Below are 22,225 nucleotides of genomic sequence, written 5' to 3'. Positions count from 1 at the left end.
GATGGAGTTTAATCCGGACAAATGTGAAGTAATGCATTTAGGAAGGTCTAATGCAGGTAGGGAATAGACAGTGAATGGTAGAACCCTCAAGAGTATTGAAAGTCAGAGAGATCTAGGAGTACAGGTCCACAGGTCACTGAAAGGGGCAACACAGGTGGAGAAGGTAGTCAAGAAGGCATACGGCATGCTTGCCTTCATTGGACGGGGCATTGAGTATAAGAATTGGCAAGTCATGTTGCAGCTGTAATAGAACCTTAGTTAGGCCACACTTGGACTATAGTGTTCAATTCTGGTCGCCACACTACCAGAAGGATGTGGAGGCTTTAGAGAGGGTGCAGAAGAGATTTACCAGAATGTTGCCTGGTATGGAGGGTATTAGCTATGAGGAGCGGTTGAATAAACTCGGTTTGTTCTCACTGGAACGACGGAGGTTGAGGGGCGACCTGATAGAGGTCTACAAAATTATGAGGGGCATAGACAGAGTGGATAGTCAGAGGCTTTTCCCCATGGTAGAGTGGTCAATTACTAGGGGGCATAGTTTTAAGGTGAGAAGGGCAAGGTTTAGAGTAGATGTATGAGGCAAGTTTTTTACGCAGAGGGTAGTGGGTGCCTGGAACTCGCTACTGGAGGAGGTGGTGGAAGCAGGGTGACATTTAAGGGGCATCTTGACAAATACATGAATAGGATGGGAATAGAGGGATACGGACCCAGGAAGTGTAGAAGATTGTAGTTTAGTCGGGCAGCATAGTCGGCAGGGGCTTGGAGGGCCGAAGGGCCTGTTCCTGTGCTGTACATTTCTTTGTTCTTTGTTCTTTGTTCTAATTGGAAACTTTTTATGCAGCAAGTCCATATCTTTATGGAAGCAAACGATTTGACCACCGCTTCTGAAGCTAGAAAAATAGCTCCGCTCTTATCCTTTGCAGGGAAGCAGACTGTAGATATATACAACTCTTTCACTTACTCTGAAAGAGAGGACAGAACCAAACTTGATGTAATAATTTAAAAATTTGAAAACCATTGCAAAACGCAGAAAATGAAATCTCCGAGAGATTCGGGTTCACCAGATGTTTGCAAAAACATGAAGAATCATTCAACAGCTTTGTCACAGATTTAAAATCACTAACACAAGCCTGCAACTTTGCTGATTTAAGCGATTGAATGCTCAGAGACAAAATCGTAAAGGGAATATGTGATCAGGGACTCAGAGAATCATTATTAAAACAAAGATTTAACGCTGGAAATCGCTATTGAAAAGTGCATTTCGCAAGAAAAAAAAAAATCACTACTTTAAGTTTTCACAAAGAAAGAACACCGAAAAAGTTCTCCACGAGTCTGAGGTAGTTAAAATGGTGTCGGAGAACATTTTAAACGGCATTCATCCTGACCAGAGGCAGTGTGCACATCCACAAAAGAAGTAAACCAGCAAAATTCTGTTCTGCACATGCGCAGGAAACCGCAGCCCTGCATACGCAGTTGATAAAAGGCGCATTGGGCAATGATCGATCTGCGCATGCGCAAACCGCGTATGTGCAGTTGAAAGAAGATCGTCCGAAGATCACGCGCAATCGATTATTACGCATGACATCACAAGCATCATGATGTCAGAAGACTCAGACCACACCCACTTAAAGGGAAACTGTCCGCACATCACAAACAAGACTCTTAAAGGTACAATAACCAAATTGTTTACCTCAAAAGGCACAACATTGCCTTAACTTGAACCAGCAGTCGAAAATAACTTTCGCAGCACCCTGTAACAAGCAGTTTGCAGCATCCAAAGTGAAGAGCACATTAACAAATCCAAAACTAAGGAAGATGATTTGTTGATTAATAGTGAAGAGCACAAAAACAAATCCAAAACCACAGACGATGATTTGTTTATCAAAAAATACCACTCAGACATGGCTGAGTTATTCGGATATGATGATCACAGCATCAGCAAAACGGTTGCAAAGCTCAATATGACTCTACTCATGGTAAATGAATCCAATACCATGATGCAATGGCAGTTCGTTGATACATTGGATGACAGCAACCTGTCAAATAGCCAAGACGAAAACAACGCCACACAGAGTCCTGACCGGCTCCGTTGAAAGAGTGCTGATCCACAGAGATACCATTGCCCGGCTCTACACAGAGAGCGATGAAAGACTCCATAGAGAGAGCGACGCAAACCTCCACAGAGAGCTCGTTGACAGACTCCAGAATGGAAGCAATTAAAGATTCCAGAGCGACAATCATGCACGAAGAAAACTATGAAGGTCCATCCACCTTATTTCAACAACCAGAAGAAAATCTACCCAGCTCATTTAAGCAACAAGATTATGAAGGTCTATCCACCTTATTTGACTAACCAGAAGCAGACTATGAAAGTCTACCCAGCTCATTTGAACAACAAAAAGACGACTATGAAGGCTCATCTATCTTATTTGATGAACAAGACAATGAATGTCTAAATGCTGTATCTACGAATAGTGACATAATGATCACAATCAGTAACATGTAAACATATAGTTTAAGCATTGGAGAGAGAACAAACTCACAGTTAATTCATCAACGTTACTCAAGAAAGTATTTGCTCTACGAATGTTAATCAACATCGAGTTAAGGATCATTTTGGACGATGCAAGTGAGTAACTTATATTACACAAAACAATACAACATTACTATCAGAAATAGTAATATAATACCCAATATTAAAAGGAGGCAGTTGATGGAGGCCCCCTCCCCCAACCCCATCCTGGCTGCCGTTTCCCCACGAGCATGAGCATGTCACATTCTGGGCTTCCTCCCTTTCCCTGAACTCCTCCCACTGACCGGAGGTTAGGCGGGAATCAACACTTCAATTAGCCACTTGAGGGTCCCCAGTTGGGGCAAGAGGAGGGGATCAGCCACAGCCTCACCCTTCCTACAGTAAAATTGCAGAGTGGTCAGGGCAGGTAGGAGCCCAATGAAAATGCCATCCAAAGAACTTTACACCCATCCCACCTCTGCAAACCACCAGCAGGGGGGCATAAAATTCTGACCCACTTCTCCATGAGGACTACCCCTGGCTTCTCCAATCGAACTACAGAGATGAAGTTCTTCATGCCTGTAACCATTCTCATAAATGTATTCTACCAGCTCCAGTGCCTGCACATCTTTGCTCCAGCTCAGGCTGAACCAGTGACAGGAATGTCCAATACTGACAGGAATGTCCAATACTGACAAGAATGCCCAATACTGTCAGGAATGTACAACACTGAATTGAGTGTCCAACACTGACAGGAATGTCCGACACTGACAGGAATGTCCGACACTGATTTGAGTGTCTGATACTGACAGGAATGCCCGATACTAACAGGATACTGATAGGAATGCCCAATACTAACAGGAATGTCCAATACTGCCAGGAATGTCCGACACTGACAGGAATGTCCGACACTGACAGGAATGTCCGACACTGATTTGAGTGTCTGATACTGACAGGAATGCCCGATACTAACAGGATACTGATAGGAATGCCCAATACTAACAGGAATGCCCAATACTGACAGGAAAGTCCAATACTGACAGGATACTGACAGGAATGTCCAGTACTGACAGGAATGTTCAATACTGACAGGATACTGACAGGAATGTCCAGTACTGACAGGAATGTTCAATACTGACAGGATACAGACAGGAAAGGGCAACACGGTGGCGCAGTGGGTTAGCACTACAGCCTCACGGCGCTGAGGTCCCAGGTTTGATCCCGGCTCTGGGTCACTGTCCGTGTGGAGTTTGCACATTCTCCCCGTGTTTGCTTGGTTTTCGCCCCCACAACACAAAGATGTGCAGGCTAGGTGAATTGGCCACTCTAAATTGCCTCTTAATTGAAAAAAATGAATTGGGTACTCCCGTAACAGCCTCCCCGAACAGGCGCCGGAATGTGGCGACTAGGGGCTTTTCACAGTAACTTCATTGAAGCCTACTTGTGACAATAAGCGATTTTCATTTTCATTTCATTTCAAATTTATTGAAAAAAGGATAATGACAGGAATGTCCGATACTGACAGGAATGTCCGATACTGACAGGAATGTCTGATGCTGACAGGAATGTCCGATGCTGACAGGAATGTCTGATGCTGACAGGAATGTCCGATACTGACAGGAATGTCCGACACTGACAGGATAATGATAGGAATGTCCAATACTGACAGGAATGTCCAATACTGATAGGATACTGACAGGATTGTCCAATACTCTAAAGATACTGATAGGAATGTCCAATACTAACAGAATTATGATAGGAATGTCCAATACTGACAGGATACTGGCAGGAATGTCCAATACTGACAGGAATGTCCAATTCTGACAGGATACTGACAGAAATGTCCAATACTGACAGGATACTGACAGGAATGTCCAATACTGACAGGAATGTCCAATTCTGACAGGATACTGACAGAAATGTCCAATACTGACAGGAATATCCAATACTGACAGGAATGTTCAATACTGACAGGAATGTCCAATTCTGACAGGATACTGACAGGAATGCCCAATACTGACAGGATACTGACAGGAATGCCCAATACTGACAGGATACTGACAGGAATGTCCGATACTGACAGAAATGTCCAATACTGACAAGAATGTCCACTGCATCGTAATTCACCCAGCACAGAACTCAATAGCTCACTTTGTATATAGTGAAATGACAGGAATGTCCGATACTGACAGGAATGTCCAATGCTGACACGATACTACAAGAATGTCCGATACTGACAGGAAACTGACAGGAATGTCCAATACTACAGGCACACAAGATTGGCAGGGATGACTGAAGAGGCTGCACAATGATACATACCTACATGGGGGAAGGGTGGCAGGAATGGCTGACATTTGGACTGGGGACAGACTCTGAGGCAGAAATGACCAGTTTTTGGATGAGTGGTTTGTGGTAGTCACCACTGTTTGTTTATTAAAGGTAATAAAGTAAGGCTCCTGCCCTACATGTACGGGGGGAGAAACCTGGTTATCGAAGAGAAGCTGACGAGGCTCTTCAATGAAAAACTGTTCAAGTCAAAAAGCAAGATTGAGAGTGACCTCTCCGGTCCATTCAACGAGCATAAAATTCCACATCCTGTGACTGCTGAAGCCAATCTGGCACGACTGTTTGAAAACCAGCTGTCCCTACCAGCAAAATAGCTCAATAGTAATCTCGTCTCGTCGTAATTGATAGTGCATCAATTTATTAAGCAGAGATATTACAGCGATGGAACTACGCATCAAGCCTGCTCGCCTACAGCTGCACCCGCAAGCAGCCAACGCCACGTCGGCCTTCGACCACTGGCTCGCTTGTTTCGAGAGCTACCTCCAATCCGCGAGGGACCAACCCTCGGAGGAACAGAAACTCCAGGTCCTTATTTTTCCCCTTATCCGGGATGCGCCTACTTACACGGAATCAATGGAGCTCCTGAAGGGACATTATATTCGCCCAATCAACAAACTATATGCCAGGCACCTCCTGTCCACGAGACAGCAACTCCCTGATGAGTCTTTAGACGGTTTCTGGCATGCCCTGCACATCCTGGCGAGGAACTGTGACTGCCAGGCAGTTTTGGCAGTCGAACTTACTGAACTTTTAATCAGGGACGCTTCTGTTACGGGCATGGGGCCGGAGTACATCCGCCAGCGCCTATTAGAAGGGGGTACCCTCGACTTTGCGGCAACCAGGCAACTCGCAAACTCACTGACTGTTGCCTCCCGTAACGTACAGTCGTACGCCCCCGACCGCACGGCGCCCTCATGGACATCGTGGGCCCCACCACCGGCCACTCGCAGCCAACCCCAAGCCTGTGCCGCATGGCAGCCAGCCAACCCCGGGGTCCCAAATGCTATTTCTGCGGGCAGACAAAGCACCCCCGCAGCGCTGCCCGGCGCGGAGCGCAATCTGCCAGGCCCGGTCGATCGTCGCTGTATCCAGGCCCATTATTCCTGCACCCCCAACGTGCGACCCGTGGGCGCCGCCATTTTCGTCCCCGCAGCCCACATGCGGCTCGTGGGCGCCGCCCATCTTCCTCCCATCAGACCACGTGCAGCCCATGGGCGCCGCCATCTTTTACACCGCCCGCTACGTGCGCCACCATTTTCGCCGCCATTTTGGACAGCGCCTCAAGACCCCGGCTCGCGGGCACCTCATCTGGCCGCTCAACGCCTGCCACCGCCGCCGACCAGCCCGGAGCCTACCAACACCAGCCGCAGCTTGCCTCTATCATGCTCGACCAGTCCCGGCCGCACAACCTCTCAACCGTGACGACGACGGTTAAAGTCGATGGACACAAGACTTCCTGCCTTTTTGACTCCGGGAGCACGGAAATCTTCATCCACCCCTCTACGGTAAAGTGCTGCTCCCTCGCGGTACACCTCATTACCCAAAGAATCTCCCTGGCCTCCTGATCCCACTCCGTGGAAATCTGGGAGTACTGTATCGCCACCCTCACTGTCCAGGGCATACAGTTCAGCAACTTCTGGCTCTACGTCCTCTAACCTCTGCGCTGCCCTGTTACTCGGTCTGGACTTCCATTGCAACCTCCAGAGCCTAACTCTAAAATTCGGCGGACCCCTACCATCCCCTCACCGTATGCGGCCTCACGACCCTTAAGGTCGACCCACCTTCCCTGTTTGCAAACCTCAACCCGGATTGCAAACCCGTCGCCACCAGGAGCAGATGGTACACTGCCTAGGACAGGACCTTCATCAGGTCGGAGGTCCAGCGGTTGTTGCAGGAAGGTATCATTGAGGCCAGCAACAGCCCCTGGAGAGCCAAAGTGGTAGTAGTAAACACTGGGGAGAAACACAGGATGGTCATTGACTACAATCAGTCCATCAATCGGTACACGCAGCTCGACGCGTATCCCCTCCCACGCATATCTGATATGGTCAATCAGATTGCACAGTACCGGGTCTTTTCTACAGTGGACCTGAAATCTGCCTACCACCAGCTCCCCATCCGCAAGGCGGACCGCCAATACACTGCGTTCGAAGCAGACGGCTGCGTTTACCACTTCCTGAGGGTTCCCTTCGGCGTCACTAACGGGGTCTCGGTCTTCCAACGTGAGATGGACCGAATGGTTGACCAGTAGGGGCTGCGGGCCACCTTCCCGTACCTAGATAACATCACCATCTATGGCCACGATCAGCAGGACCACGACGCTAACCGCCAAACTCCTGAACCTGACATACAATAAGGAGAAGTGCGTGTTCCGCACCAACCGCTTAGCCATCCTTGGCTATGTTGTGGAAAATGGTGTTCTAGGGCCCAACCCTGACCGCATGCTCCCCCTCATGGAACTCCCCCTCCCCCACTGCCCTAAGGCCCTCAAACGATGCCTGAGGTTTTTCTCCTATTATGCCCAGCGGGTCCCTAACTATGTGGACAAGGCCCGCCCTCTCATCTACTCCACAGTTATTCCCCTGACGGCTGAGGCCCGCCAGGCCTTCAACCGTATCAAGGCTGACATCGCCACAGCCGCGATGCACGCAGTCGACGAGACCCTCCCCTTTCAGGTCGAGAGCGATGCATCGGATGTCGCTCTGGGCGCCAACCTCAACCAGGAAGGCAGGCCCGTGGCATTCTTTTCCCGTACCCTCCATGCCTCTGAAATTCGGCACTCCTCTGTCGAAAAGGAGGCGCAAGCCATCGGAGAAGCTGTGCGGCATTGGAGGCATTACCTGGTCGGCAGAAGATTCACTCTCCTCACTGATCAACGGTCGATTGCCTTCATGTTTAATAATACACAGCGGGGCAAGATCAAAAAAGATAAATCTTAAGGTGGAGTATCGACCTCTCCACCTACAATTTCGAGATTTTGTATCGCCCCGGTAAGCTCAACGAACCCCCCGATGCCCTATCCCGAGGTACATGTGACAGCGCACAAGTGGACCGACTCCGGGCCCTACATGATGGCCTCTGTCACCCAGGGGTTGTCATGATATTCAGATGAACATCACAGCACATACATACACACATAATAATGGACAGATCAACGGACCAATCAACACACAAAACACGACAGCCAATCACGGACAAGAGCATACACAGTACAAAGCAGGGAACACGACACTTCCTGGGCACTCGAGCAGGAGAGGGCTCAGGGCACAGACCTCATTGCCAGCCACTCAGAGGTTCACCATGTGCTGAGTACCAGAGTTTAATATGTTAATAGTACATTGAAATAAAACTGCGTTGTACCATTCGCAACCGTGTTGGTTCGTCTGTGTGTCAGAGTACCCAACTCTTCATAATACCAGGAGTGATTTGACACCTACCCACAAATCTGCCATCCTGCGCCATTGACACCGTCAACACACCGCAGCCGCTGCAAGTCGCTGGAAACCTCAGCGTAAATTGGAAGTTGTTCAAGCAGCGCTTCCAGCTCTTTCTGGAAGCCAACGAAAGAGAGAGCGCCTCCGACACCAGATAGATCGCCATCCTCCTCACCACCGCAGAGCAGCACGCCACCCATGTCTACAACTCCCTGGTGTTCGCGGAAGGCGAGGACAAATCCAAATACAAGACGGTCCTTCTCAAGCTCGACCAACACTTCAACGTCGAGGTCAACGAAAGCTTCGAGAGATATGTCTTCCAGCAGCGCCTGCAAGGTAAGGATGAGCTCTTTCAGTCATTCCTTACCCATCTCCGCATCCTCGCGCAGTCCTGCGGTTACGTCACCACCTCAGACTCCATGATTCGGGACCAGATCGTTTTTGGGCACCCAAGCCAGCAGCTTTTAAAAATAAAAGGCCTCACCTTAGCCTGCGCAATCGAAGCCTGTGTCCTGCACGAAAACGCGACTAGCCGCTATGCACAATTTCAGGCGACCGAATCGGCGCGGCGGGGGTTCTACGCGGCCGGATCGGCGAGCCAGGTGCCCCACGAGGCCGAACGGGTCCAGGCGATCGAGTTCCTCCCGGCCCGTGGCCCGGACACGTCGGCCATTTCACGCGCTTTCCGGGGCCTCCCGCGCTTGTGCGGCCAATACCTACGGCAACACTGAGGGACATGATGCACAGGCGCGCCCGACGCAAGACCGAACTGCGCATCGGCAGTGGCACAGTGAACGTCATGACGTCACGACGTGCGGCAACTGTGGAGCTGCACATTTAAAGCGGCAATGTCCCGCAAGAACCCGACAATGCCTACGCTATGGCAAGGTGGGCCACTACGCTGCTTACTGTCGAGCAGCTCAACCTGTCAATTTTCCACAATCGACCATGCTCCGGTACTGCACAGGATGCAACTGCAGCGCGGTCGCCAGAAGAGGTCATATGACACACGGGCAACTGATCTTCCCGCTCTGGCCCCTGGAGACAAAGTCCGTATCCACCTACCTGAAGGTGGCTGGTCAGCACCTGCCGAAGTTCTCCGACGCGTGGCTCCCCGCTCGTTCCTGGTGTGCATGCCTGATGGATCCGTTCGTAGGCACAATCGCCGGGCTCTTCGCCTGCTTCCACGCTCACTACGAGACCTTACACCAACACCGCGCCCTCCTGTTGTTCCTGATTTCGACTTCGTGGAGCTGCCTGCTACCATGCCCCTTCCGTCGTCGCCCGTGGCCAGGCCCGTTCCTCAGCCGGTGGTTCCAGACCTACCCTTGAGCCGGTCAACTCGAATTCGTCGCCCACCTACTAGACTGGACTTATGAGACTGTTTATACATTGAACTCATGTAACCACTCTGTTAATATGTTTATGTTCTTATTGTTACAGGAATTCGTTTTATCGTTCAACACTTCCCGGTTCTTTGTTTATGGTACAATCTCGTTGTTATGTCGCACCCGACACCGCCCCTTGTATATAGTTAAGCCCCATGTACATGCTGTAAATATTACACACACACACATTTAGCTACACTCAGTACACATCTCTATTTATAAACACGTAGGCACATAATCTTGTAAAAAAAGGGGGGCTGTCATGATAGTCAGATGAACATCTCAGCACATACATACACACATAATGATGGACAGATCAACGGACCAATCAACACACAAAACACGACAGCCAATCACGGACAAGAGCATACACAGTACAAAGCAGGGAACACAACACTTCCTGGGCACTTGAGCAGGAGACGGCTCAGGGCACAGACCTCATTGCCAGCCACTCAGAGGTTCACCATGTGCTGAATACCAGAGTTTAATATGTTAATAGTTCACTGAAATAAAACTGCGTTGTACCATTCGCAACCGTGTTGGTTCATCTGTGTATCAGAGTACCCAACACTTCAGGGGTCACCCGGTTCTTTCACTTCCTAAAGGCCCGCAACCTGTCCTACTCCATTGCGGAGGTCAGGGCTGTCACCAGAGACTGCCAGGTCTGCGCGGAGTGCAAACCGCACTTCTACCGGCCAGATCGAATGCACATGGTGAAGGCCTCCCGCCTCTTTGAACGCCTCAGCATGGACTTCAAAGGGCCGCTCCCCTCCACCGACCGAAACACGTACTTCCTGAACGTGGTCGATGAATACTCTAGATTCCACTTCGCCATCCCATGCCCCGATATGACGTCTGCCATGGTCATTAAAGCACTCAACAGCATCTTCACCCTGTTCGGTGTCCCCGCTTACATCCACAGTGACCGGGGATCCTCCTTTATGAGTGATGAGCTGCGTCAGTTCCTGCTCAGCAAGGGCATTGTCTCGAGCAGGATGACCAGTTACAACCCCCGGGGAAGCGGGCAGGTGAAGAGGGAGAATGGGACGGTATGGAAGGCCGTTCTACTGGCCCTGCGGTCTAGAAATCTCCCGGCCTCCCGCTGGCAGGAAGTCCTCCCCGACGCGCTCCAGTAAATTTGATCATTACTCTGCACTGCAACTAACGAAACCCCCCCATGAACGTCTCCTTGCCTTCCCCAGGAAGTCCCCTCCGGGGTTTCGCTCCCAACATGGCTGGCAGCTCCAGGACCCGTCCTCCTCCGCAAACACGTGCGGCTCCACAAGGCGGACCCGTTGGTTGAAAGAGTATAGCTGCTGCAAGCGAACCCGCAGTATGCCTACCGCGTACCCCGACGGCCACCAGGACACAGTCTCCCTCAGGGACCTGGCACCAGCTCGATTCCCACCCACGGCCCCACGCCACCCGACAACCCTCCCCCCCTCCGATTGCCCCGTCACCATTCACCTTCCCCACAGCGGTCCTCACTACAGCCCCCACCCCAGGACGATCCGCTGGTTCCACCCAGGGATGAAGATGAGGACAACACGCTCCCAGAGTGACAGGCGACCAAGCCGGCGCCTGCATCACCACCGGGACCGAGGCGCTCACAGCGGAGGATCAAGGCACCCGACCGGCTAAATTTGTAAACTTTAAATGCTCACATACCTGTAAATAGTTTTCCACCACCCCCGCTGGACACCTTTTTAACAGGGGGTGAATGTGGTAGTCACCACTGTTTGTATAATACTTGTATTAGAGGTAATACGGTAAGGCTCCTGTACTGTAGGTACGGCAGTAGATCCCTGCCTGCTGGTTCCGCCCAGTAGGCAGAGTATAAATGCGTGTGCACACCGAGCTGCTACCATTTCCGGTAGCAGCTGCAGGAGGCAACAAATCTCTGCTTTATAAAGCCTCGATTACTCTCTACTCTCGCTTTGTCGTAATTGATAGTGCATCATGGTTATCTCCACACCGTGTTGTTTTCATAATGGAGCTTGTTGCAGGATCACTGCATCTTAATCCACCGAGCACACAACTCAATAGCACACTTTGTATATTGTGTAAATAAACCAGATTGAAGTAACTACCAGAGTCAGACTAGAGTTTCTCTGGGTAAGATACACATGCGGCTTGTTTGTGAAACAATCACTTTGCACAAATTGACTGGATCTCAGCTGGACCCATCTCCTCTCTGAGTCTGACCACTGGACAAAACGAGTGACCTTCTCCCCACATTCTAATCACCAGCCTAGAATAACCTGCATTGGCTGTCACACTCAAACAACTCAATGATTCTCACTTTGAAGGTTCAGCATAAGCACCAGCCAATGTTGCCAAGAGGTGAGATGGAAGCATTTTCCTCTAAATGCTGACAAACCAGCTCCACATATAGATTGGTTTAAACATCCTAAAAAGGGAGATGTTAAATCTCGTAATTGCTGCAATATTATTCATTTCACTGATTGGTTACAGTCACTTGAAATTCTGGTTTGAACATCTGAAGGTGTTACTTGAAATATAATTCCTGTTGCTGAATTTGGAAACTGGTTAGCTTCAGCACTGTCATCTCATGTTGATCTGTTAAATACGGAGCTTCTCCCAGTTTTTCACCACCCCCTCTTCCCTTCCCACACAAAACCTCGGGCCTCCTCACAGCAGAGTGAGCTGGGGAGGCAGAACATTCCAACCATTGACTCAGTCACAACTGTCAATAATCCCCAGTCCAAAGTAAATCTCTGGATGTAGCGCCTACACATGTGGGGTTAAATGGCCTCTGTTGCCAGGATTAAGTTGCAGATACAGAGAAACTCAGGTATTTGTTGTGATTTCTCTCAATGGTTTCTATTCAGAAACCTCCTCAGAGTCAGGAAGTGTTCAATCTAAGCGAGTGTGTTGCCCGTGATGTAAAGACCGCAAAACCGGATGTCACAGGTTGCTCACCTCAGGATGTTCATGAATCCCTGCACCATAATGGGGCAGTCTTGCTGGATGGTGTGTGCCATTTCTTAGAATTTATCACATCCCTCCCTCAGCTCAAATATAATTTACTGCATAAATGACAGAGGGTGTGGGCTGGTAACTATGCGGTGATGGCAATGGGCTAAGACAAACGATGGCTCCAACAGCTTATCTCCTCAACCAAGGAGATTAAAGAAAGGGAAGAAACAAAATGATGACAGGGAAGAAAATCAGATGAATTAGAGTCAAAGAAGAATAAAGAGAGAAAAAGAAGGATTTGTTTAAGAAAGGAAAATGAAAAAAAGGAGCTATTAAAAAACTAACATTATAACACTAAAAATTTGACAGTTTGTAAACCTAGAGAATTAATAATCTGCAGGAATGAGATATCATATTTTAAATTCTTTTACTTGTGACTCACAGACTGATTATCATTGCATTACAATTAGCACATTGATACACACTTAATGAACCCACATTTTTGGCAGGGGGTTTAATGGATATTTAATGTCACGCTAGCACAGCGGTTAGCATTGTTGCTTCACAGCGCCAGGGTCTGGAGTTCGAATCCCAGCTTGGGTCACTGTCTGTGCGGAGTCTGCACATTCTTCCTGTGTCTGCGTGGGTTTCCTCCGGGTGCTCCGGTTTCCTCCCACAAGTCCTGAAAGACATGCTATTAGGTAACTTGGACATTCTGTGCACCCGAAAAGGTGCCGGAATGTGACAACTCAGGGCTTTTCACGGTAACTTCATTGCAGTGTTAATGTAAGCTTACTTGTGACATAATAATAATTATTATTATTATGTGCACATTAGTGTCTTAAACCTAATGATCTTCATCAGCATCATCAATGATTTTCCCCCCACCTTATGGACAGAAGTTCACAGATGTTTATGAAATGTTCAGCACCATTGTGGCTCCTCAGATACTGAAGCAGCCCATAAACAAATGCTGCAAAAAGTGGACAATATCCAGGCTTGGCCTGACAGGTGGCAAATACCATTTACACCACACAAGTGCCAGGCAATGACTTTCTCGAACAAAAGATATTCTAAGCATCGTCCCTTGACATTCAACGCCATTACCATTGCTGAATCCCCCACTTTCAACATCCTGGGGGTTACCATTGACCAGAAGCTGAAGTGGACTGAATTAATATTATGGCTACAAAAACAGGTCAGATGCTGGGAATTGTTTGGCAAGTAGTTCACTTCCTGAAAATCAAAGCCTATCCACAATCTACAAGGCACAAGCCAAGCGGGTGATGGAATACTCTCCACTTGCTTGGATGAGTGCAACTCCAACAACACTCAAGAAGCTCAACTGCAACCAGAACAATTAAGCAGCCACCTTAATTCTCATCCATACATCATGCCAAACATTCATTCCCTCCACCACCAACGCAGTGACAGCAATGTGTAACATTTACAAAATTCAGTGCAGCAACTCACCAAGGCTCCTTGGATGGCACTTTCAAAATCCTTGACCACTGCCATCTAGAAGGACAAAAGCAACGGACATGTGCTATCACCTCATCTGGAGGTTCCCCTCCAAGTCACTCACCATCCTGACTTGGAAATATATCACCGTTCGTTAACTATCATTAGGTCAATATACTGGATCTCTTTCCTTATCAACACTGTGGGTGTACCCACACCATATGCAACGGTTCAAGAAGGTAGTTCACCCCCACCCTGTTAAAGGCAACAAGGGATCGTCAAAACATGCTGGTCTTTCTAGTGATGCCCAAGTCCCTTCAAATAATTATTTCTTAATTATTTAAAATAACGGGGAGACTAATCTGGGGTGAAATTCTCCACCAACGGCGCGATGTCCGCCGACTGGCGCCAGAAACGGCGCCAATCAGACGGGCATCGCGCCGGCCCAAAGGCGCGGAATGCGCCGGAGGGATTTCCGCCCCGCCAGCTGGCGGAAATGGCGTTTGTTGCCCCGCCAGCTGGCGGAAATGGCGTTTGTTGACCCGCCAGCTGGCAGAAATGGCGTTTGTTGCCCCGCAATCTGGCGTGGAAATGCCCCGCCAGCTGGCGCGGAAATGCGGCGCATGCGCGGGAGCGTCAGCGGCCGCTGACAGTTTCCCAGCGCATGCGCGGGAGCGTCAGCGGGCGCCGACAGTTTCCCGCGCATGCGCAGTTGGGAGAGTCTCTTCCGTCTCCGCCATGGTGGAGGCCGTAGCGGAGGCGGAAGGGAAAGAGTGCCCCCACGGCACAGGCCCGCCCGCGGATCGGTGGGCCCCGATCGCGGGCCAGGCCACCGTGGGGGCACCCCCCGGGGTCAGATCGCCCCGCGCCCCCCCCCCCCCTAGGACCCCGGAGCCCGTCCACCCCGCCTGGTCCCGCCGGTAAATACCAGGTTTGATTTACGCCGGCGGGACAGGCAATTTCTGGGCGGGACTTCGGCCCATCCGGGCCGGAGAATTGAGCGGGGGATCCCGCCAACCGGCGCGGCCCGATTCCCGCCCCCACCCAATCTCCGGTACCGGAGACTTCGGCGGGGGCAGGATTCACGGCAGCCAACAGCCATTCTCCGACCCGGCGGGGGGTCGGAGAATGACGCCCCTGGAGTCAATTAACCGAAAGGTTCTAGAGATTCACAATGCAAAGTGTATTTCCTCACCGCCGCAACATGCAGAATAATTGATATGTTGGAAGCACCATTTCCGGGGTATATTGACCTCTGTAAACAGCAATGGAATGAGGGTGACTTTGTACAAATTACAGATGAGCAATTCCTGTCCTTTTTCAGTTCATTATTTCATCATCTGAGGAATAATCTCTGATCTCTACAAATGTAAACAAGATGATGATATTTGGAGGAAGTTCTGCCCATATTACAGCCAATTGGCAGCAGCTTCCCCTGCCCAGGATCACCAAAATATGAGTCAGCGTTTGAATGTGGTGGAGGTGCAGGATATAAAGACTGAACACTGCAAGGGAAAGGCAGAGCGAGAGAGAGAAGCAGCTCCTTTACTCTTAGGAAGCAGCCAGCTGATCACACAAGAGGCAGAATGAAATCTTTACTCCTCACCATTGCTGCAGTGCAGATCCTCCATTGCTCAGGTAGGTACTGGAGAGAGAGTCACACCTCATAAAGCAACAAGTTATTGGCAATGAGATTCACTCACTCAGATGTGACCAATGTGTAAAAAGAATTGACTGAAGAATGCTGCAGTGTTTTGTACAACTTTCCTTTTCTCTCTCAACAGGAATGCCAAGCCCTAAGGATGCTCTGAGAGTGTCAGTTCTAAAACTGAACAAAATCTCCGAGATCACCAATCTGTGTGGGATAACCAGGAGAAGAGTGAAGGATGTAAGTGTGTCCTGGTCTCAGTGTGTTTCACTGTCTAAAGTCTACAAGAATATTACTGAGTGCAGTTAGACACTGATTATTAAACAGGAGCTGAATATTATATTGCTCACCCTGATGGGTGAAGCAGTTCAGAGTAAGAACACTAAATTCACTCATACACTAATGACCTGTTTTCCTCTCATTAGGTTTATCGCACAGGAAAATTGTCGTACAACGTGGATTTAACATTCTCTGTGAAAGAAACCGTCTGCTCCAAGAATTCAGGATTGGAATTTGATGATCCCAGCTGTCACTTCCGTTCCAAAAAGTCTGCAGTGAGTCCTGAGTTAGATTGTCACATTGAAACCCTCATGTGTATGGAGTTATATCATAGAAACTCCCTGTGTCAGTGCTGAGGTTGTAGTTATAAAGTTGTTAAAAAGGGTTATAGTGTCAGAGTGAAGAAGCTTCATGATCTGATTCAGAGCATTGGTGAGGCCACACCTTTCAGACTGTGAATGGTTTTAACCACCTTTCATCAGGAAGAACATACTGCCCTGGAAGTTGTGTTACAAAGGATCTAATTTGAGGAGATTGTCCTGTGAGGAGAGATTGAGTAACCTAGGCTTGTGTTTGCTGCAGCCCAGAAGAATGAGAGGTGATCTAATGGAATATCCTTATCAGTGCTATTTGCACAGGCTGGCAATTCTAGAACAATGGGTCGCAGTCTCAGTAGAGGTCAGCTATTTAAGGCAGAGTTGAGGAGAAATGTCTTCACTCAAGGTGTTGTAAATTTTGGAATTCTCTACCTCAAGAGAGCTGTAGGTGATCAGTCATTGTTCATCTTCAAGGCAGAGATCAATAGATTTTTAGACTTGAAGGGAGTTTTGGGATAAGAAATCAGGTGAGAAGGTGAGCTGAAATAGGGATTCAGTTGTGATTGGACTGAATGGTGAAGCAGGCACGAGAACTGAATGATTAACATCAGCTCCTATTTCTTGTGTTCTGAAGTCATCATCCAATAATTTAAAATAATTGTGTTTTATTTTGACAGGAAAAAGGTTTGTGCAAAAGCCGTGTTGAATATTTTGCTGATGAGGTTATTGAGGTTGATGTGGAGTGTCGAGGTATGAAGACAGTTGACAGCAACAGTGAATCATCAGAATCGAGTGAGAACAGTCTTGAGGTAAAGTCACAATTATACACATCAGGACAATGGGCTTTCTAACATGCAGATTCTTTAGAAGATGTCTCATTGGTCCACTGTGCTAAATATAGAAATATTAATATTTTAATGCAGGTTCAAACCAAATCAATGGAGACATCGATCGAGGAATTACCAAATGTGAGTATAAACTGGGAATTCTGACCGATTATTTTCCTGTTGATCAGAATTATCAATAAAACATTTAAAATCTGGAATGTAATTGTGTCAGAATGGAGTGTGAGAGAATTTATTTTAATCTGAGATACTGGGGGAGGGGAGTTCGAGGCTCCAACACAAATACACAGAATGAATATGATATCCATGAAGATAAAGTCAGCTGATGATTCAGAGGACCGGACAGGTACAAACAATAGCATTGGGAGAGCAGTGTCTCTTACACTCTCACCAATAATAGACAATAACGGCTGGTCCGTCCGAGAGGAGAACTGCAAATTCAGCACAATAAATCCCAGTTCATTGAACCCACAGCCCCAGTGTCCCAGAGCTGGATCGACTTTTGCCGTGGTGAAGTGCAAGAGATGTTTGGTGAGAGTTTCTCCGCTCCAACACCGAGGGCGTGATTTACTGTGCAGAAAGCAGAGTCCCATTTTGGGCACGGGGGTCTGTCTCACCACCTGCAGCGCGAAGAGCGACCCTGCTATCAAATGAGACTACCAATTTTTTTTACCTCGTGTAGGAGCGTTTTCAAGGACTGAGTGTATTGAGCTGACCTTTACGTGCGTGGGGTTCCTTCCTCTTAGTTACAGCTCAGCAAAACACAAAGACATATCAACTCTGGTTAAGACCACTTTATTTCCAAGCTTGGTCAATGTACGAGAGAGAGTGATTTGGATAAATGCCAAAACCACTCTACTTTGCACTGGTTCAGGTGCCACAATTATACAATTTTCCAAAAATCAATAGCCCACCCCAATTGGACTCGATCCAATCCTTGGAGCTGTCAATTTTATCTTGACCAATGAAGTTTACTTTAAACAGCATGATGCCTGTGACCAGATCATGATTTAACCCTATCCTGCCATTTACCAGGACTCTTTGTCCTTTATGTCTTGTTTTGCTTCCATTCCCACGCTTCTTAGCTCAGCCAGTTCCTGCCCACATCATTGTTCGTCTGTGTGCAGGATGTTGAAGTCGGTTCCAATTTGTATCATGGATTGTCTGAGACAGGATGCTGGGGCCACTAATAAGAACTGCTTACTGAGCTGACGGTTATTGCTGACCACACTATTTCTGTCTGATTCTGTTTGTCTTAAAAACATGGGTAAGTTAGCTAGCTTAAATCCCATCATGCATTCAGCAAGAGTATAAATGCTTGTTCCGGCTATGTTCTAAGAATAAATGTTTAATGGTTAATCATGATTGCTGGGTATACTTTCTATGAATAGTCTCAATCCTCAATAAACTAACTTATGTAGAACCTTTCTCATGTTACATAGAACATAGAACATACAGTGCAGAAGGAGGCCATTCGGCCCATCGAGTCTGCACCGACCCACTTAAGCCCTCACTTCCACCCTATCCCCATAATCCAATAGCCCCTCCTAACCTTTATCATCACTAAGGGCAATTTATCATGGCCAATCCACCTAACCTGCACGTCTTTGGACTGTGGGAGGAAACCGGAGTACCCGGAGGAAACCCACGCAAACACGGGGAGAACGTGCAAACTCCAGACAGACAGTGACCCAGCAGGGAATCAATGTTCTCCTAGATATCCTATTTTAAGCGGTCTCATCTCAGGACACCCCTTAGCTCTGTCGAGGCCAATTCTGAAATATCCCAAATAAATAATTCCTTAATTAATATTTAATATTTATATAAAATCAAATTACTGGAGATGCTAGATTCTGAAACAAAAACAGAAAATATTGGACAATCTCAGCAGGCCTGACGGCATCTGTGGGGAGAGAACAGAGCTAATGCTTTGCGTCTGGATTACTCTTTGTCAAAGACTTGAATATTTATATCTTTGGTTCGAAAGTATTTTCATATTATTTTTTAAATGTCTTATTAATCCCCAGTTCTGACCATATAAATGTCAATATTTTATTGCAGGTGAAAAGCAAGTCAGCAGAATCATCCCTGGAGGAATCTCCGAACGTGAGTAGAATTTGGGATTTTGAGTCAGATGATTATTAACAAAAATAACCTGTTCAAACTTTGATTCAGCTGCATCACACGTGGGTCTGAGCAATTGACTTAATTAAATGCCCACCCAGAGACAGTGGGAGAGGAGATTCTGGTTCTCAGTTACTATTGGATTCTCCAAGTATAGTTAACGGTTTGTTGGATTGAGGTTGTGTGGATGTTTGTTCCTTCCTGAATTTTAGAATATTCTAGAATTAGAGAGTAACGATGATAACAGGAGAGATTCAACTGATGACATCTTGAGACCTGCATCTTTTACATTCTCCTCATCCAATGGACAACAATTATAGAATCATATAATTTACAGTGCAAAAGGAGGCCATTTGGCCCATCGAGTCTGCATCGGCCCTTGGAAAGAGCACCCTACCTAAGCCCACACCTCCACCCTATCCCGGTAACCCCATCTCACCTTTTTGGACACTAAGAGCAATTTAGCATGGCCAATCCACCTAACCTGCACATCTTTGGACTGTGGGAGGAAACCTGAGCACCCGGAGGAAACCGACGCAGAGACAGGGATAACGTGCAGACGCCGCACAGATAGTGACCCAATGACGACCGTCGGGAAACCCTGAAGAGACTTCTTGTGGGATCTACCGGTCATGTCCCGTCCCGATTCCGATGGGACACAGCTGGTAAATCGCACCCTATAGTTTTCAGCTCCAGAGTTTATTAATGGAATTTAAGTTCCATCAGCCACTATGTTGAGATTTGAAACTGCGTCCCCTGGCTATTAGCTTGGTCCTCTAGATTACTAGTCCAATGGCATTGCCACTAGGCCACCATCTCCCCACAATTACTGGTTTCTGTGTCAAAATTAACTCAATAAATCCCAAGCAGTGGGGTATCTCAGCCTCCATTAGTTCATCCATCAACACAACAGCCCCACTGTCCCAGAGCTGGATTGATTGCTGTTGTGGTGGAGAACAGGAGATGTTTTGTGATGATTTCTCTGCTCCAAAACTGAGTCACTCAATCCCAACTCAGGAATTTAAAGTGTTACCACTTCTTCATTGAATCCTTTTGTTTGCCGATCATTCGAAAACCAATATTATTGACAAAATGGTAAACATATAAATATTATTTTCTATTACAGGTGAAAAGCAAGTCAACAGAATCATCCCTGGAGGAGTCTCCGAAGGTGAGTAGAACCTGGGAATTGTGTCCAGATGATTATCAACAATAATAATGTTAAAACTTTGATTCACCTGCATCACACCAGAACCTAAGAGCGCTCTGTGTTTTTATTCAATTAAAAGTATTTTGAGAGCAGAGGTTGTGTGGTGTAGTGGGTAACGTCCCGACCTGTGGGTTAGAAGCTCTGGGTTCAATTCCCACCCTGGGACTTGTTGGTCATGGAAGGTGTGTTCATAACGTGGACAAAAAGGTTCATTATCAGCCTGAAAATCCTTCCAATACTCCTGATGGCAGACAGTGAGAGTGGGAGAGTTTCCTGGTCAACATACTGCAGTACTTTGCTAAACATAATGATAAACCAATCTAATGGGAGTCCATGGTCACCAACACCCTGTTAGGGCACAGTGAAATATTTGGTTTAAAGATCATTCTCAGGCTCAATATTAGTTCTAAGTGGATCAATCTGAATATTTTGATACAGGTGAGAAGCAAGTCAGCAGAAACATCGTTCGATGTGTCTTCAAACGTGAGTATAAACTGGGACTTTGTGTCAGCGAATTGCCTCTTGATCATCACCAACAATAAAACATTGAACCCAGACTGAACTCTGTCTACCTGAAAATGACTGTTCTGTTGATCCTGTCCATTGCAGGAACACAACGATGATTCAAGAGACCGACACTAACCATGAATGAAATGTCTAAAAGGCCGAGCTTGGTGTGGACGCAAGAAGACCTCAGTCCCATGAAAGAAGATGTTATCGATTGTACTTTACTTGTTCATGTGTAAGGGCGGGGGGACCTGGGGTTCCTGACTGTACATTTTGCTGTAACTGGGGGATTCTATATTTTGTAAATGTTCTCTGGTGTGTTGTTGTATTCTGTGGATTGTAATAAAAGTGTAAAGAGAATATTTCCTGATGTTCCTCCAAATGGTGTTCCTCATTTCACTGATTGTTTGGAAGTTCAGACAGACCCAGTGTTCGGACCAGCCTGTCACACACTGTGATCACTTTCCTCAGTCTCCAGGTAGCTGCTGGGGAAAGTGGGCTTCGCGGCTGAGACTGGGCAAGAGAAGGTATACAAGTGAGATTGTATGAAAACTCCTTTCTTCACTCACGTGGAGTTTCCAATCAATGGGCTATCTCAGACTGAAATCAATGCAAGTGGAGGGTTGTTCATGAGGGAGAAATGAGCAATGTGTATTGCTGAATCTTCTCTTGTTGGAATCATGTATTAACTTTGAACCGATAGCCCATTGCATAATTCATCCTCATGTCTTGATTAACTGAAGCTTCTACAGGAAAGGAACAAGGCAATAGTAGATTAAAAATATCTGGAATTAACTCGCTCCAGTATTTGCTCCGAAACAGACTCATGAATCTCACAGCATAGCAATGCCCCAAATCCCACTTCACCGGACTCCATGAATATCGGTGTTGCATCATTGGTGATCTTATAACTATTTCAGAGATGTGGTTACACGGTGAAAAATGTTTAGAACAAAATATTGCGGAGCACTTGAAATTGGAACAGAGCTGTAACCCTGACAATACCATTTATGTGGTAGTAGATGAGGAAGTTCTTAGCTCAGAAGATGAGGAAGTAGAATTAGGGAAGGTGGTGATGCACAGGGGTAGTGGTAATGTGAGTGGACGAGTAATCCAGGGGCCCAGTCTAATCGTCTGAAGACTCAATTAATAATTGTCAATTCGAAAATTAGTCTCAGTAATGGTGACCATGTTCTGTAGAAGAGAAGTCACAT

At 47.4% G+C, this 22,225-nt stretch overlaps 1 protein-coding gene across 2 annotated transcripts; it reads left to right on the top strand.

Annotated features, from left to right (window-relative positions):
• Positions 1 to 15,576: 15,576 nt before the first annotated feature.
• LOC140394019 (secreted phosphoprotein 24-like) lies at positions 15,577 to 21,373 on the top strand. 2 transcript variants are annotated; one of them, XM_072480794.1, is made up of 9 exons: positions 15,577 to 15,719; positions 15,866 to 15,969; positions 16,155 to 16,283; positions 17,003 to 17,134; positions 17,249 to 17,293; positions 19,232 to 19,276; positions 20,421 to 20,465; positions 20,943 to 20,987; positions 21,114 to 21,373. In XM_072480794.1, the coding sequence occupies exons 1-9, from the start codon at positions 15,668 to 15,670 to the stop codon at positions 21,144 to 21,146; spliced, it is 630 nt and encodes a 209-aa protein (XP_072336895.1). In that variant the 5' UTR covers positions 15,577 to 15,667; the 3' UTR covers positions 21,147 to 21,373. The 2 variants fall into 2 exon arrangements, with proteins under 2 accessions (XP_072336895.1, XP_072336906.1); XM_072480805.1 differs by lacking the exon at positions 20,421 to 20,465.
• Positions 21,374 to 22,225: the final 852 nt, after the last annotated feature.

This window comes from Scyliorhinus torazame, chromosome 2 (assembly GCF_047496885.1).
Source record: "Scyliorhinus torazame isolate Kashiwa2021f chromosome 2, sScyTor2.1, whole genome shotgun sequence".
NCBI lineage: Eukaryota > Metazoa > Chordata > Chondrichthyes > Carcharhiniformes > Scyliorhinidae > Scyliorhinus > Scyliorhinus torazame.
Note: the sequence above shows the minus strand (reverse complement) of the source record. Positions and strands in the feature narration are given on the sequence as shown.